This window comes from Temnothorax americanus, unplaced genomic scaffold (genome assembly GCF_048541705.1).
Source record: "Temnothorax americanus isolate GAGA-0224 unplaced genomic scaffold, ASM4854170v1 Scaffold7, whole genome shotgun sequence".
NCBI classification, from domain to species: Eukaryota; Metazoa; Arthropoda; class Insecta; order Hymenoptera; family Formicidae; genus Temnothorax; species Temnothorax americanus.
The window spans coordinates 2,972,469-2,990,411 of NW_027509792.1; the positions used below are offsets into that span (position 1 = coordinate 2,972,469).

At 34.9% G+C, this 17,943-nt stretch overlaps 3 protein-coding genes across 6 annotated transcripts in view; 1 reads left to right on the forward strand and 2 right to left on the reverse strand.

Annotated features, from left to right (window-relative positions):
• The window catches only part of Pygo (pygopus family PHD finger), an 87,499-nt gene extending 82,631 nt beyond the window's left edge, over nucleotides 1-4,868 (forward strand). For all 3 annotated transcript variants that reach the window (XM_077422233.1, XM_077422235.1, XM_077422234.1), the window contains one exon: nucleotides 38-4,868. In XM_077422233.1, coding sequence (XP_077278359.1) covers nucleotides 38-158 — 121 coding nt within the window. In that variant the 3' untranslated portion in view covers nucleotides 159-4,868. The remainder of the gene's footprint in view (nucleotides 1-37) is intronic.
• On the reverse strand, nucleotides 4,630-10,779 carry LOC143906270 (tubulin polyglutamylase TTLL13-like). The gene is made up of 14 exons (XM_077422232.1): nucleotides 10,242-10,779; nucleotides 9,871-9,955; nucleotides 9,512-9,802; nucleotides 8,700-8,856; nucleotides 8,390-8,490; nucleotides 8,091-8,219; nucleotides 7,797-8,022; nucleotides 7,544-7,725; nucleotides 7,004-7,238; nucleotides 6,627-6,758; nucleotides 6,020-6,370; nucleotides 5,758-5,803; nucleotides 5,472-5,664; nucleotides 4,630-5,336 (listed from the first exon to the last, which is right to left on the reverse strand). Exons 1-14 carry the CDS (start codon nucleotides 10,657-10,659, stop codon nucleotides 5,312-5,314), a joined length of 2,571 nt encoding a protein of 856 aa, XP_077278358.1. The 5' UTR covers nucleotides 10,660-10,779; the 3' UTR covers nucleotides 4,630-5,311.
• On the reverse strand, nucleotides 10,388-15,364 carry LOC143906273 (D-aspartate oxidase-like). 2 transcript variants are annotated; one of them, XM_077422237.1, is made up of 8 exons: nucleotides 15,067-15,364; nucleotides 13,983-14,236; nucleotides 13,200-13,412; nucleotides 12,801-13,026; nucleotides 12,426-12,493; nucleotides 12,239-12,356; nucleotides 12,050-12,151; nucleotides 11,736-11,891 (listed from the first exon to the last, which is right to left on the reverse strand). In XM_077422237.1, the coding sequence occupies exons 2-8, from the start codon at nucleotides 14,165-14,167 to the stop codon at nucleotides 11,775-11,777; spliced, it is 1,029 nt and encodes a 342-aa protein (XP_077278363.1). In that variant the 5' UTR covers nucleotides 14,168-14,236; nucleotides 15,067-15,364; the 3' UTR covers nucleotides 11,736-11,774. The 2 variants fall into 2 exon arrangements, 1 of the variants encoding a protein (XP_077278363.1); XR_013259475.1 differs by lacking the exon at nucleotides 11,736-11,891 and adding an exon at nucleotides 10,388-10,435 and having other exon boundaries at nucleotides 12,050-12,356; nucleotides 15,067-15,363.
• Nucleotides 15,365-17,943: the final 2,579 nt, after the last annotated feature.

Below are 17,943 nucleotides of genomic sequence, written 5' to 3' on the forward strand. Positions count from 1 at the left end.
GTAAAGCGCGTGCGTTTTGACAACGCGATTATTTCAGGAGCTGCACAGGATTGTCGGAATACGCTTATCAATTATTAACGGCAGAAGTCTACGCGGAATGGGTGTGTGATAAGTGTTTGCAATCGAAGAACATACCCCTGGTTAAGTTTAAACCATAACACTTCGTGTCCCGTCGTTCGTGCGACGCTCCAGTGACTATTTGTTAGCCTTTATATGTGGTACTCGCATATATGCGCGTGCAATTGTGCACACACAACACAGACACACTTTAGCACATGATATATATTAATGCACGTGCGAAGTCGTGCATTCAATATAAAAATATGCTGTTTGTTAATAACTTAGCTTTAACTTGTTGAAATATTAGGGTATCATTGTAAGTTGTACTGATGAATATGAAAGCAGAGAGGTAACATTCAGATGTCACTTTAATTTCAAGTCTGATCATGACAAATGGATTCATACACAAAATTATTAAATTAATATAATTTAATACTGAGAGTTTTGTCAGATAATGAAACAGATTTTACTTGAAAAATATTAACATATAAAATATTTTAAGAGAATTTATGGTCCAAGATGTTGAAAAGAAGATAGAAAAGAAAATTTATTAAATTTGTAAATGACAAAATATTTAATATTCTCGAAGGACTTACTTAGTATTTTTACGACTAATTGCATTTGATTCAAAATTAATTGTACGTACGTATGTTCGGTATTATTAGCAAAGCAGACGTAAGATGTATATTAGAGACGAGCCGCGAACAATTTTGCATCGTCTTTGTTTTATCCTACATAAACGTTCCTGAGATAAACATCATAATAAATGTTATCATCTACACAATTGATATTTAAACGTGGTTTATAGTGTTAATTTAACCAATTGATTTGTACGAGTACCATTTGTCATCAGAGTCATCAAGCATCAATTGTGATTTTTTTCAATAATTCCGGGAAGATATGAGCATTAATATTGAAATCATATTGAGATCATATGTACAAAACAGGTCATATATTACTTAAATTATTTTTGGTTTATTGCAAGTAACGAATATATATCGCCTTTATCATGCAGATGATATATTTATTGTGATACAAATTATACTGATTGATTGAAGATTGACATAAGAGCTTGTCGTAAGTCCTATTTTTATTGTTAAAGCTACATGTTTTATTAAATTTAAGTATATGACTTAATACAATCAGCATGAATGGAATTAGCTAATTCCATTCAAGAAACGGAATTATGCAAACTCAAATGCAGTATTGGTACTCCCAGGCGATATACCTAAAAATGCTGCAATTCTCATATTTTTATATGTCATATATATATATATATTTTTTAGTCTAAAGAAGACCATGGTATATAAATTTTACTTTAATATCTTTAGTTTATTTTATTACTTTGACTTTTCTCTAAATCGAGCCGAAAGCAAAGAAACTTTTTTTTAATTAAATATTTTTTGTTTTTAAATAAAATGGAAGATAAAAGTAGAATAGCAAGTAATATGGCTGAAATTTTTTTGTAAGTAACGAGAAAAGTAAATTGGCTTTTATTTTTTTAAAAGATCGAGTAGCAAATTTGGTTGAATGTGCGTAATAACACATATTTAAAGGCTGTTGTACATAAATGATGTAAAAACATGTATATGAATTATGTTTGATAAAATATGTTGGATATTTTATGAATCCAAGATAATTTTATCAAAAATTATGTTTTTACATTTAGGTGAATTAATGTACAACAGGCTTTTGTAATATGCGCCACTATAATCGAATTTGCAATAAGCAAACTGAATGTTAAGTTCAGTCTTTAAAATAATTGTTTTTTTTTTATGTTATATTAAACATAATTTGATTGATTATACAATATTGTTGCCATGGTTTTAAACTCTTAATTTAACTGCGTGGTTAAATTAAGATATAAGAAATATATCTCTAAAGTTGTGTAAAAAGTTTTTATGGAAATGTTTTATTTATGAAGTAATCTTTAATGAGATTGCTTGCGCACACAGCAGGAATTTATTTGACTGATAAACATGCAGGTTTTTCTACTATGAAGGTCGTCACACACAAAATTTCATAGGCTGCATAAGCATAGCATAAGACCGCTGGACCAATAAGCATCTTATGTAAATTAATATGATGACATTATGCTGGATGTTCATTGGTTTAGCGGTCTTATGCTACGCTTATGCTAAGCTATGCATTTTGTGTGCGATGGCCTTAACAGAAGATTTTATAACCCAATAGAAATTTGATAGAAAGTAGAATCGGCATAAGCCTCTAACATTTAGGCAGAGCTGAAGTGCAAAATAAAATTGTTAATTAAAAACTGATTAAAATCATAACATTTTCGGAATTGTACCGCAAATTAGTCTTTTGCTAGTATTTGCTTTTTTAATTTGTCGTTTATCTACGAAAGATAATATATAGCGAATTTGAGCAGTACACATAAAGACTGTTGTACACAAAGTGACATAAAGGCATACCGTAGTGTATACGTTGTTGGATTAATGAGATGCTCCGCACAGTTATTTCATTGTTTGGTAGATACATTGGGTGTTTCAAAGCGCCTATATTATATCTATTTACTTAGATAAATTAATGTACAACAGATCTAAAATTTTGAGATAGAACAATAAGTAATGTCTCTCAACTTCATGATAAAGGAATCTGTGCACACTTAACAATTTTAACTAGCTATCATAATCTTCGCATCTGCCAGGTTTACAGTATCGACGATATGAATATTAAAAAAGAAGAATTGTGCGTCGGGAATATTGTCAGGAGATTAACTGTTAAAGCAAGAAAACTAAATTCCGTCGGCAGCTAATACAAAATTATCGTCTACGGATTGTATAGTTTTTTATATGTATATGAAATATTAGCCAGATATATATATACATATATATCATTTAATGCCTGTATTAAACGGAGATCTGAGATTTGATGAACAACGGAAATCTTTATTAAAAATAATTAGCGTCTATATTGTACCTCGACTAGATAAACTCGCTAATTTACCTCTGAATATAAAATTGACGAATTTAATTTTGGATCAAGAAATGATTTTTGTATGCCAATTTCTTAATCTAAAATTAAATTACTTTTTACTCAAAGTCTCCGTATAATTCATGCGTTAAGCTTTGTTTTACTATAATCGTTTTTAACACATATTACATGTGAGTAACATACACAGGATCCTACATAATGCTCATATTTTAGTATTACAACGAATAGGATTACCATTTTCACATATCTTCTTTCTATATTTTCTCGTGCGAATAGGAAGGTGACGCTAAAACCTGTTAGAATTGCTTTTATTGCGAAAATAAAAAAAATACAGGGGATTAAGCGATTTACAAAGACTCTCACACGGATAACGTTATCAATGGCCGATGCAGCGGATGTAATCATTTTCTAGTACAAAAAAATGAGCCGTAATTTAAGTGACGAAAGATAAATGTTTATCTTTCACAGAATTAAGCCATAAGTAATTTTTTTGTTTTAAAGAGACGATTGCTACACGTTAATTCGTGACACGAAGTATCCATCTCGACCACATGTCGCGTAATAATTCTTTTCTTTGTTTGCCAGTAATGATTTGAATGTGTTTTACGACGTTAGCTTAACCCCCTATTGTAAAAAATTTGTTCGAAACAAATGCATTTTATATGTGTCCAACTGTTTGTCTCATTGTACTCTCTTCAATTGCAGTTACCTTTATTTTCAGGAAGTATGTATATATGCCGAAACATATGACGATTTCTTTTTAACGGAGATGGAAATATTTCGCATGCGAATATACACACATTTACGGTCTTTTCTTTTTATAAGCGGTATAATATAGGCTATCGTATAAATATCTATTGACTTTATGTACATAAGCCTTTCTATATCTAAGATTTAATATGGTGGGAATCAAGTGAGAGAGAGAAATGCGCAAATATTCGCCGCAGTCGTACAGTGGTTTTATGTAAATAATATATATCACACGTTAAAAAAAAACAGATTCATCGATCGTAATGTGTTGGATGTACTTCGCACTAATTCTTGTTCTTACAATGACGTAACATAGCGCAGTTTACAGTCGAGGGGGCTGACGTTACATCGCCTACGTGCGTGGATTTCTGCGAAGTGTCGCTATTATTTGATGCAGTTACGTTTTTATAGTCGAGGGCAGGCACGTTTTATGGAAAAAGGAAAATTGTAATCTTAGAAAGTCCGACCGCGATTTAGAAATTTAAGAGAGCAACGCACACACTCTTGTCGTTGTCAATTCGGCGCACCGTTTTACACACAATGTCACAAACACATGAACACACACATACACACATGGCACATGGTATTATTTTGTCTAAAATTGCGGATTATTGTTATCCCGACTTCGGAACTTTGAAAGAACTTGGAATTTTCGATTATGTCGTAATACTCTCGAAACACGCGTCCACCACAAGCTCGGTTTACCGATTGCGACACGAAAAACGCGATAAGACTAATGGACGAGAAAAAAAAGGAAAGCAGGCGGACAAGAGCTGAAGAGAGCGACGGTGAGACGCTCTGCGACAGAACGACGTGGACGCGATATCACGAACGGGGCAAAAAAAGAAACCAGCACGCGACAAATTGTTCATAGATTATTTTTTATCTCATGTGAATACAGAATATATATCAGCAATAAAAATTGTTATACATATTATAGACTGGCGTCTAATACGTATGTGTGTATGACCATTTTACATACGCATCAGCGCGTACCTAATTCCCACTCTTATAATGCGACGTGTACACATGTTCACTTATATATCTATTGTACATATTTATATGGCACTTTAAATAACAAGTCGATACATTGTTGATTTTTATATTACTGTTTTCTACCTTGAAACAGCATCCGCTCACCGAGACGCGTCCCCGAGGTTTATTGGATTCCCAGATATTGAATGACATTTTATTTTATTTCTTCTCGTTTAGAATTCTCATCGGAATTTACTTAATGAAGTATCTCTAACGCGGTTGAGGAGAATTATTTTATAGGAATATATGTAATATATTTAATGTGAAATTGTATTTCCCAATATTACGAATCTTATTGTTACTAATCTTCATTTGTGCTCGCTATCAGCAGTGTTATTAGCACGGTATTGCATTGTCTTTATAATAGTCGTTTAAATTTTTTGGTCAATTTTATATTTTTTATATCCTGCTTTTATATCATTCGAAAAAATAATTCTTTTATCATATTATATATAGTATATGTTTCTTTGCTTTTTTTCTTATCGCAAACAGATATAGGCCCATTTCGTCTTTAGTGCTGAGTGGCAACGTCAACTCTAAAAGAATTTTGCCGTAATAAATAATATATCCTAATACATAATTTATATTTTATTAATTTATTATTTAATATTAAAATTTAATTTGTATAATCATAAAATAGATCAACAGATAAAAATGAAAATGCAACTTGCTTGGATTTTGCCGAATGGAAGGATTCTCTTCTCTCGAGCGTGTGCAGCCGCACGGTATTCGACAATGTTCTAGCAACGTGTGTTTTTGTTACCCGTCCCATGTGATTATTAGAGCTCATTTCCTCCGTCCACAGTTTTTGCGGTATTTTCGGACGAACGTAGACCATCGCCTCATTGCACGTTATCCACAAGCCTGAATTAAGGGATAACGACTTTAAACGCGTACAGAACTAGGCGACGATTTCCAGAATATTGCTCATAATTATGAAATTACGTCGACGCTTACTTTTGTTCGAATTCTTGAACTCACGCTGGTGCTTCGTCAATTTGTGCTAAAAAAGAAAGTCGCACAGCTTTCTTATACATTTATCGAGTATTTAAAATTAATTGCAATCTCTCCTTTGTTTTAAATGTAAAAAGTGATAAAAAAGAGCATGTTTTCATCGTTTTAAATGTAAAAAGCATAAAAACTCGTCAAGTAAAATTTAATTTGTATCTGGATTTGATTTTCTGATATAAAGCAACCGTCTCGATGAAAATATAATTACTTCATTCTTTCTGAGGGAACATTGCAGGCATTGGTCGACGGCTGGTTGCGTGGCGTTTAGATGACCGTTTTGACGATCGGGCTTGTGCGAAGAGGAGCATGTGCTGTGACTCGCGTTCGCCTGTAATCCCAGCCTGCCATACAATCCATACTTTCTCTCGTCGGCGGGTCGTAACATGCCGTTTCTCTTCATCGCCACGTATATCTGCTCGAGCATGCCGTAGCTCTTGATGAGAAAATCCCTCTGCGCCAGGGCCGTTATTCGTTCCCTCTCCTCGGACTCTGATATGATTTCAGGCTCGAAGGAGTACAGGGCGTTGATTGGAGATCCCTGTGCGTCCTGTTTATTGATCTGTAAAAAAGCGACGATAATAATGTGCTTGCTTTTTCTTCGGAGATGGAGGAAAGGTCCCATCTTATTTAATATTCTCTATTTAACTTTTTCTACCGAGTCTCTCTCTCTCTCTCTCTCTCTCTCTCGTCGTACTTTCCAATCATATAATTATTTTCTTCTAATTTTCACTAATAATTTCTTTCAGAGAGACAACAAGGCATTTCTTTATATAGATGTGACTAAATAAAATAGTCCAACTATTTTGTGTACTAACGGTTTTTCTCATCACGCCTGCGGATTTGCTCTTTTCCTGCAATTTCTTCGGTGCGTTTGAACTTTCGGGGCCTAATTTTTGTTCGTTCCATTTCCCGACTATTCGTTTGCGTTCTTCCTCTCGAGCTTTTAGCTGAAATGAAGCAAAATGGAAATGGACAGACCGAAAAGTAACAATGAGCAATTACATTACTATAAAATTGATATTATACTTTAGTTTTATATTATATATTTTATATTCATAAAAAATATATCGCATATCATTTGATATGAGAATTATATTGGCAATAATTTTAATGTAACATTAATATGAAAAATTGTTCCAAGATTCATCTGTCAATTTCAGGACGTTAAATCGTGAATTGAAGAAAAGTTTACCTCATTCTCTTCTCTCTCTATTCTTGACGCTTCTTCTCGCGCTCTCGATGCCACCGTATCTTGAAAAACGGAAAGGGCATTCTGCGTGAAGAAAGGCTGGTATTTATCCTTGTCAAAGCACGGATAAATTCTTCGGAAATTGCCCATGTGGTCGTCCTCCCACTGAAATTGCCTCTGCGTGTAATCGTTCTCGTTCCTCTCCGATTTCATTAAAGCTGCCGTGTCGTTAATTTGACTGCGTATTTGTAACATTTTGTGATTTATTATCAGATTTTTGCTATAACAAATTATCAAAATTCTATGTTAATAAATTATTTGTTTATAGAATAAGACATTCTCGACAGATTTTTCTGCATACTAATTAAATCTGGATTTAATTTTAGCATCACATATTTTAATGACTGTAAAAAGTATCTGTAATTGTTTTTTACTAATGAGTTTTGCAGGGTATTGATCGAAATTAGTTACCGTAAGACTAATGCAGTGAAGATCAATTATCTGTATATAAATTATCATGTTCTCTGATATACTCCCACTTGCCTAAGATCCTTCCCGTTTAAGCCTTGCAGAAGTCGCTCTCTGATTCGCTTCCTGTCCTCTTCTATTATTTTCTTCTTATCATATCGTTGTAGATTTAATATATCAAAGGTGTCCATCAGCAATCCTTCTTTCACGTCTTTATCTATTTGTGCATCTGTATGAAAGCTTGGCGAGTGATTTACCTGATAGATTTACTAAATGTAGAGGATATTTAATAACGTTCCTTTTACACGTCATTCTCTCGTGGGCTTACCTCGAGTAGGTAAGGCTTGAGCTTCCAATCGAGCAAAATGTCGAATCCCAACAGCTCGAAGCACGCGCAAGTCTTACTGTGCATCGAGAAACACGCGTGATAACTGTGTTTCAACACGGGATACGCGGCGATCACGGTTTTAATTACAATCTCGTCGATCTTGCTCCACAATTCGTCCACATCGACATCTCTCACTTTTAACCATTTGTTCAACGTTGATATTTTTCTATAAAGAATAATTTTTATCGATTTGGTTTCATTGTTAATTCTGTTCGATCCGATATATATACGAACCTCTTGCTACCAATCTCGTCGTCGATAATGTACATTCGGCTGTACTTGTTAACGGAGTAATTCGTCAAGTGCATGAACATGTTTGAAATATTGTAACCGGTCGGTTCCTTGTACTTGCTCGTAGCAAACCTGAAAACGCAACGTTTCACATAATTATACGTCGGCACATATAAAATTTCGAAAAATAAATATATATTCATGTTTTTTAATAATTTAAAAAATATTTAATGGAATATGTATCTTATATAATATTTATTTCTCGAAATTTATTTTTTAATCTAATGATGCATGTGTCTTACCTCGCGAGCCCTTCATTGTATACATAGATCCTGAGAGGATCGCATGACGTAATTAGTGCGTAAATACGTAGATCAAATTTGTATCCGTCTATTAAGAAGGGCTAGGGACGTAGTAAGAAAAAGGACTGTATGCATTATACTTGCTTTGCACCGCAACTGTGAAGTTTATTTTGATTGCGAATTTCAAAAGAATCTCCATGTAAAGGAAAGAGAAACATGCAAAGGAAAATTTTTCTCATTTAGAAAAAGAACTGGTCGGTTTCTGCAAACTTCCATTTCTTTTTTGCAGGAAGACATTGATATTTCGTACCCTTGCGATGTACACTTGACAGATCAAACGCTCGCTCGGTTTGATGTCCTTTAAATGTTTCGTTAGATAAATACCGCGTCCTTGGCAGCCCGTATCCGGTTTGAGGATGAAGGTTCTCGACCTCCGCGTCTTGGCGTAAACCGTCGCGTCGCCGTGACTGGAAACCGAAATCCAATAGGTTTGCTTACACGCTCATCGACTTCGGGAAATATTGATTATTCTTTATCGCCGTAATGGCGAACCTTTAATTGGAATTTACGATCGGAAACCCGAGAGCGGTCGTTCGGAGAAGCAGAAATTAATAACTCTCATTGCACGCGTATAAGAGCCGCGCGCTTGTAAAATAGATAATAAGAGAGCTCTTTCGATCGATAGATTGCATTCGTTATTTTGACACGTGAAACCGATTCGTAGAATTACCATATGATATTTTATCTCGTTACCTATAATTATTGTTATTAAAAATACATCGTATCACGATATCAAGTTTCAATTAGATTCAAAAAAAGCGGAAGATATTATTATATATGCAAAACAGACTATACCATTATTAACATTTTAAACAATATTTTATTTAACATTTTAACAATATTTCATTCGCGAGAGAAGAGTGGAAAAGAATGTTTTATTTGTTTAATATGACGGATAACACTGCGATAAAATTGTCCAGTTTATTTTTAATTTCGATGCACTTCTAATATAAAACAGAAAATTAATTTTTATCAATTGCGACGAGCAAATATTATTAACGAAATAGTTCTAATGAAGTTTTATTAACGATTGATTCTAATTATTAAGACGTGTTATCTTACTCCGCGGGAAAACACCAAGTTTTCGGGAAAAAGTTGTAGTCCTTCGGGAACAGCTTCTGCATGCGATTGAGATTACGAGCGAGTAGATCCTTCCTACATATCTCCGTCATCCCGGGGAAATGATTGACCCTTTGAAATCTCCTCATATCCTTGGCACGTTCGACGCTGACGCTTAAATCGGTCCAATAGATATCCCAGCTGCTGTCCTCCGTAACTTCCCTCATCCCGAATCGCGCGGCCACGCGCCTAACCACGTCGTATTTGCAGTTTGCCGTGCAGATTGTTAAAAATCTGTTTTGTTAAACCGAAAGGTCAATTTTATTACACTCCCAAACGGGACGTGTAATTTTTCGCAATACCTCCGCTTTCTTTTCTTCCTGGTCTTCGACGTTTCTTCCACATCCTCCTTGCGCCGCTCTGAATCACTTTCCTCGCATAACGCGTCTATTCGGGGAAGTTTTATTAACGGATCGTAAAATAATACTCGGATATGTGTGAAAAACTTGGAAGACTTTAAAGCGTATGAAGAGAATGGCATTTTTTTATAGAGCCAATATTAAAAGATAAATTTTGCAGCAATCAGATCGCTGAAGCAACAAAAGTTTTTACGGATTTTTTTGTTACATTTATAAATCCCCCCCCCCTGTTTTATATCTTTCTCGCGCGTGGATTTGTTACCAAGACGTAATTTCGAATTTGCCATCTCAATTTTGTTGGATTAAATGAATACCTGTGTTGCTGCCTTTGTTCGTGGCAATCTTCCAATGATACCGTTCGAAATCATCCTTGGCAACACCTATTCTGTCGTTTGCAAGCGATAAGACGCACGAGGAATCGTCGGGACCGATGTATTTCCGATTTTGAGATGTGCAGGGTCGCTCCTCGAAGCTGGTGTCGGATTCTCCGTCTGTCACGTCCTCGTTTCTGAAATTACCGTTTTTGGAATCGCGTAATATCACCAGCGGACGCTTATCGCCGTACTCAACGACGATCATGACCGCTGCTGCTTTCAAATCCGATCCGAACTTGATCCCTCTCGCATCTATACATTTGCCGCGTAGACACGATAAATCGATACGTTGTTGATCTTTCGTCGATTGACACTCAATGAAAAATTGCTTTTGACAACAGTTTTTACAATCTGTCATTTGTAACCTTCAAGATTTCTACTTTTGGTTTTTTGCAGATAAAAGTCTCTCGGCAGTGCTTGAGTTTGTACTTAAGTATTCAAATTTGTAAGTATATAAATATCAAACCTTTTCGGATTTATATAAAAAAATAATTTGAATTTTATTAAAATGTTTTTTATTTGTTATAGATTATTATTATTATATAATGTATAATTATTACTAAAATTAAAATGAATAACATATTTCTCTGTAAAAACATAAAGAATTTCATAAAAAACATAAAGAATTTCTTAAGAAAGGTATATTCTGGTTTGAGAGGTAAATAAGAAAGTTGCGAAAAAAGGTATTTTTCAGAAACTTTTTACAGGGAAATGGAAAAAGTGAGAAACCTTGCATATGTTCTTTTAGCTTTATTTATTTTAATTTTTCAAATTTATCAAATGTATCAAATGTAAATGCAGAAGCTATTTTACTATATTGACGAGCGTACCTGTCGATCTTCCTGTTCAATTTTGACAGTGATAAAACGTTAAACGCTGTCGCGAATAGAAACCCGCGCGTGCGGCCGATATAGATCGCGTACTGCGACTAGAGGGACACGCGTCACCAACGTCTAGCTTTACGCGACTACTGCGGCATGGTCGACATGTAAAGGTATCTCGGTAAGTTAGTTTGGTGCTTTAATTACAGCCCGACGACCATATTTAGAAATTGTACAGTTACGGAAGTGATCACGACACGAAAACTTTAAATAGGTTGGTGCGCTCCGCGAAACCGAAGATCGAACCCTCGCGCGCGTTTACGTTCGCTTTCTTGACGTTTAATTATGTTTCTCGACTTTTTGCCGTTGTTATGCGAAACAGGCTGGTCTAAAGTAAGAATTACGAAGGTATCGATCAAGTGCCATGTCAAATAGATACAAGCGATGCGGATCGAGAGAAGCAAGAAGTTCTTGACAAAAATCTCACCTAAAAGAATTAAATAAGAAGAAGCTAATGAAAATAATATTTTTAACGACACAATTCTCTTCGGGTGATATAAAAGGAAAAGAGTCGAGCCAAGGTTAAACGCCCCGCAATAACGATGCGGGTAAAAACGTACGAAGGATAAAAAGTTTATTAATGTCCCTGAAGTTACAGTTTGGAGTTTAATTCAGATACTTTCAAGTTTCTTATCATCTCCACGACGTCCATGGCGCACCCCCAGCTCAGCGTCACGCCACTTCCGCCGTGGCCGTAATTGTGTATCACCTCAAATATATAAAGCACGAGAAACAAGCGTTATATATATATATATACATCAGGAAGGCGACCGTAAAGTTTAGCGGCGCTCGAATAATGGTGCGTTAAAGTTCAGCTCGGTATTGCTCTCGCCGTATTAACGTATAGAATATCTTACGGCAATTTACCTTGAACTCTTTTCCCATGGGCGAGCTGAGGTTCTCGCACTCGAGACGAACTCGCGGTCGTCCTGGTCGTAAGCCCACCCACGCGCCCGTTAATTCACTTCCCTTGCAACAGAAATTACAAGCGCGAGTTATTTTGGGAAGTTATTAGTCTTTCTTTGAATTTAAATTTACGCCGAGTATCTTAGGGACCTTTAGAGATGGCATTATGCGGCAACATCCATCATAAATGTGTTTCGAGTCTTCCTCTCGTAAGGAGCGATCAAAGTCGCCTTCTTGATGCGTGCCGCCTATTACAACGTTGTGGACACTATGGACAGATATTACGCGAAGTAATGAACGTCACTGCTAATAAATATGCGCTATTAATGCTGTATACTTAGGGATGATGTAATTGCAGGCGTCATCGTCCACCATAAAACAGTGCTTCACCCAAGGTGCTTTTACCTTAAATACCAACATCCCTAAGTTAATTCTTTTTATTTCTCGACAAGGAAATATTTTAAAAGAGATATATATCAGACGGGCATTGACGAAAGAAGAAGAGACAGATTTTGTGCGTGCGATTTTCAATATATTTTTAAAGGGAAAGATTAACGTTTAAACGACAACTTAAAAATATTTTTATGTTCGCTCACGTTGAATATACAAACGTATCATTTGTACTACTGTTGTAACTTCAGTAAATGATAACTTGAATCTGTTTGAAAAGATCGAGGGAGATATATAGAATGTAAATTGGAAAGTCAATTACCCTGTACACCTGACCTCTGATAGGCGTCATCGTTTTATCCGCGACGAGTTCTCGTGCACCGAGCCCGCTGCAGTTTATTATTAGATCAAACCCTTCTTCGGCTAATTGGTGCAACATTTTAATATGTCTTCTTTCCACTTTTCCGCCCAACGCAACGAACTTTTCCATGAGCCATGGCAGTAACATAACCGGTTCGGCGGTGTAAGTTATAAAATGCCAACCTTGCCTGAAATCAATTAACTTTAAATCTCGGTAAACGATCAAATAAAAGGAATAACAATAACCACAAGCGATAATTAGAACAAGGTGATTTCTCCATATTTTTGTGTCAATAATAATTACTATTTAATTTTTAATTATATGGTGATTGAATTTTAAGATATAATGATGAAAACATACTTATAATTAGACTTGTGTTCTTCGTTCAAGCGCTGTAATTTTTGGTAACTTATTTTTTGGAAGCCATAGACGAGTTTCGCCCATCCTGGCTCAGTGCTATCCTCGTAATCGCTAATAACGCGAGTTACAGGCAGCAGGGAAACACCCGTTTCCGACGATAATCCGGTTTTCCACAATTGCTCGAACCACCGATGTGTGCTGCCAGCCCATCGACTAATATAATATATATCATGCAATTAATTATTATTTATTAACTATATACGCACACAGAAAATTTTCTCTTAGAATTTACTCTGAAAATCATGGTAGTCGTTGAACAACATGTATTGCGAGAAATTTTATGCGAGCTATTCTGATTAATATCTACCATAATAAAAAATATTAATATTTATTACAATAAAATATAAATATGTTTGATTAATTTTACTAAAATATATAGTAAAATTTTAATAATTTTTCAAAAATTACCAATCTGCTTGATAATTTTTATTACGTTGTTTGTAAAATGTTTTTTGTATATTTCAAAAATTCCTATTGTTACCGATAATATTTGATTCTCAAGTTGTCGCAAGTTTGTGGTGAATAGTAAATTTAACAGTAAAATATAACGAAAAATTATGTCCGTGCGAAATACTGAACGGTTTAAAGCTATCTCTGTCTGTATTTACAATACATGAAAGCGATATCAAGAACAATCAATATGTGTATTTTTCTCCGGAAGATCTTTGAACATCATGACGCGTGCGATCTCACTCTTATTCTCTGCAGATATAATCGGCTTACTTTATGTCCTCGGCAGGTGTGTCGCTGAGAAGAAAAGGGCTCCATAAACCGGCACTTCCGTCGCCAGTGGTATCAGGTGAGAATGCGTCGGCGAAGATCTTTACGTCGTAGCTCGGAAACGAGCTTTTCACTGCAAACGCACTCGTTACTCCTATTATACCGGCGCCCACGACGGCCACACGCATTTTCTTTGATTTCAACTGATCGATGTCGTCCTGACGTTTGTGACACCGATTTCGATGGATATTGCTTCTCTGAGATTAATACGGGTAGTAAGTTTGATAACATAGATTGTAATCTATATTATCTATATGCGTCGTTGCGTAATATCTATATTTATCCGTGATAACGAAGATTATAACTGTCTTACGCAAGTCAAGACCGTATTTACGTGTTGGTATACTAAAACTTGTTACTAGTTAGCTTAAGCTTCATAAATTCAAGGATTCCCAATAAACAGGAGTAAATTCTGCAGTTTTATCAATTTAAACAACGTTAAACTAAAGATACATTAATTTGGTATAGTTAAACGGCCTGACTGGCAAGTTTTATTAGTATATCACAACGACGTTTCGACCACTAATTTGGGTCCTTTTCAAGTTATTTTAACAATGATGGATCATTGTGATGATGATTATCATTAGTTTTTCGGCCTTCACATGAGACCGTCGTATTTTTCCGACCCGCCACGAATTTTATATAATTGACGCACAATGATCCATCATTGTTAAAATAACTTGAAAAGGACCCAAATTAGTGGTCGAAACGTCGTTGTGATATACTAATAAAACTTGCCAGTCAGGCCGTTTAACTATACCAAATTATTATTTCATCACTGGCGAATAATTCTTATTAAATAAAGATACATTAGTATAAAAGAAAAAAATTTATTCCTTAAAATATGTAATTTTTGTAAGATATTGATATTTTGGATATTTAGCTGCTCGTTATATATAAATTATTACATTATTATTTACTCAATATTTTCTGTCATACGCGCGATTATTAAATACGTCCGGTTTTTCTTGTATTTATTCAGATTTATATGTCATGTGTCTGAAAAGAAACAAAAAATTAAACTTACCAAAAAGTTAAAGCGATTTCAACTCTTGCCTTCCTATCGCGTGATCACACGAGAAACGCGATTTGTTCTTAACGTGAGAGAAAACGTCACCCGAAATTAATTGCGGATTTGCTCTCCGTGAGTTTCTCGCGCAAATTGCCGTCGCGTTTCCATCGATTGCACATTAACAGTACGTGGAAATAAATGTAATAAGGTCGCGAAGATAGATAACCTCGGTGAATCGGGAAAAGATTTCTTCGACGTCACAAATGCATTGATGATTCTTTAGCGCGAGCGGACGTATCTCCGTTTATTGAATGGCATTTGACGAACAATGAGACGACGAACGAGATGCTCTTCGCAATCATGGCGATTACAGATCGTTGCTGTATCGTTCGTCACAAGTTTGCAAATAAAATATATACAATTCCCTAGTGTTTTCCTTCCCTCGCAAATGCGGATGGATGGGACACGACAATGTAATCCGCAACGCTCGCTTCGATATGTATATCTCCGTGTTACTTAATTTTTAATATCTTAATTAATATATTTTTAATTATTTTTTATGATTTTTCCATTTTCGCCGTGGTGCAACTTGTAATCGTGACGTAGATTGGCATGCATTCGTACGACACCGCATATTCCTAGCATAATGCCTCTCGTAACGACACGGCTGTGTTATGCTGGGATATGGGAGCCGCAAAAATCAAACGCAAATAGAGTCCTCCCGATCGATCAGCAGATGATCCCGTCGCACCGTACTGTTGATAAACGGAGCATAATACTTTCAATGGCATTTTACAAAGTCCTTACACTCTGTTTACCGACAGCACAGCGCGCAAAAGAGGATGCTGTATCACCGCCGAGTTGTACATTTAATCCCGAATCTAAGAATGTATAAACTGATCGCCATTTTATTTACGAAGATCTCTTCTAGGATGAAATACTTGCTTCACAAATCGCCGGGTCAATTAGCGATTGTATATTTGGGCAAATGTGACGCATAGCGTATTTTTCATAGCATATTTGACAGTCGTTAATTTTAATTATAAAATATATGTTATTTAAGAATAATATTAATATATAATTGCATATAATTGAAAGAATAATTAATATTTCTAATTTTTTATTTAATAATTCTATCAATATATTTATTTTTTATTTGACGTGTATGTGGGCTTTGCTATAGGTATCTATTATTTCTGATCTTTCAGAATATTCACCATTAGAAGATATTTTAATATTACACTCGCTGTAATAATTATCTTATACGTGTGTATATTGAATAAAATAAAATTATTTTTTTCGATATTTTCTGACACATTTTACATCACTTTCGTTGATTTCGCACGACTCTCTATTCTGGTTAACCGATCGCACGAAAAACGTCACTCAATTTTCGTTTTTACATTTCTCTCTCTCTCTTTTTTTTAACAAAGAAACGTCCGACATTTCACGACTCGATCTTGGCACTGACTCGAAGGCGCGAAGTATCTCACGCACACAAGACGACTGACCGAAGTTCCTGATGACACTCCACGATATGGAGTATTTATTTACACCGTATGCAAACCCTAGACATAATATGGTCCGGAAATGCGATAAAGAGGTGTAGGTAACAGGACTTGACGCGTAAGTCATTCTTCGCGATTGATACTCGAAAGAATTCTGCATTGTCGCAAAGATTTATTTTATTTACGTTTGATTAATTGGCGCTTCTTTAATTTTTACGCATTTGTTTCTACAAACTCGAGATATACAAAATTAACAAATAGCCGTATCTGTGACAATTCATGTTATAAATTTCGCGCAAATTTAACAAAGACAACGATTGATTGAATTTTTTAATGCGTATTACTCTCTTGACAATGCTTCGTATCAACTTCTTCCGAGAAGTCAACAACATTATTTTAATACAAAACGAATAGAAGTAGTAAGATCGGAAATTATATAAAGAGCATTATGAAATACCTTCTGTACTTTACATCTTCGATCTTATGCTTGTCTTCGAAGCACAAGAATGTTATAAGAAAACTAGCGAATTCAATTATAAAATTGTAGCAAATTTAATTAAATTTCTTTTTCTATATATATTATTATTATACTAATATAAATGTAATAATCAGTCGCGTTACCTGAGGTATACCTGAGGATCACCTGATAATCACTCCAGCTATGCGATAATGATGGCTCGCACGGCGCTATTACTGAGGCGAGATCAGCGAAAATGTCCGGTCATTATCGCGATACACCTGATCGCATTCTCGCTGGCGATCAGCCGGGGTGGTCGAGGAATACGTTTGCAGCTGCAATGCAATTGCGCGAGAGCGAGTCTCGGATAACGGACACCATACGAACGGGTCAAAGTGTTATCCGAAACCGCCTTACGCATGACTTTTGCGTCCTTCACAACGCTAACTACCCTAAAGGGGCAGTCTTTTAATACATATATATATATAATGTACATATATATACATATATATATATAATGTACATATACATATATATATATATATATATATATATAATGTTTAATATAATCAATTATAAAACAAAAGAACAGTGTGATTTGCCGATGTTTAATATTCTCGTTAAATTTTTTTTTTTTACGAAAATTGAAAGTTCTATAACTTTTCCTATCAAGTTTAAACAAATTCCTTCTTTTTCATAATATCCAATTAATATAAGGATCTCTGATGAAACAAATAAGTTGCTAATATCTATTTAATCTAAGAATTAAAACTTTGATTATACAAAATTGAATTCAATTAGCTTGAGCTAAAAAAGAAAAAAAGATGTACTAATATGGAAGAAAAAGAGCTGTATTAATATATTTTATTGCATTTATTCTCACAAAAAATATACAATATATTAACAATATTTGAGTTGCATATATAT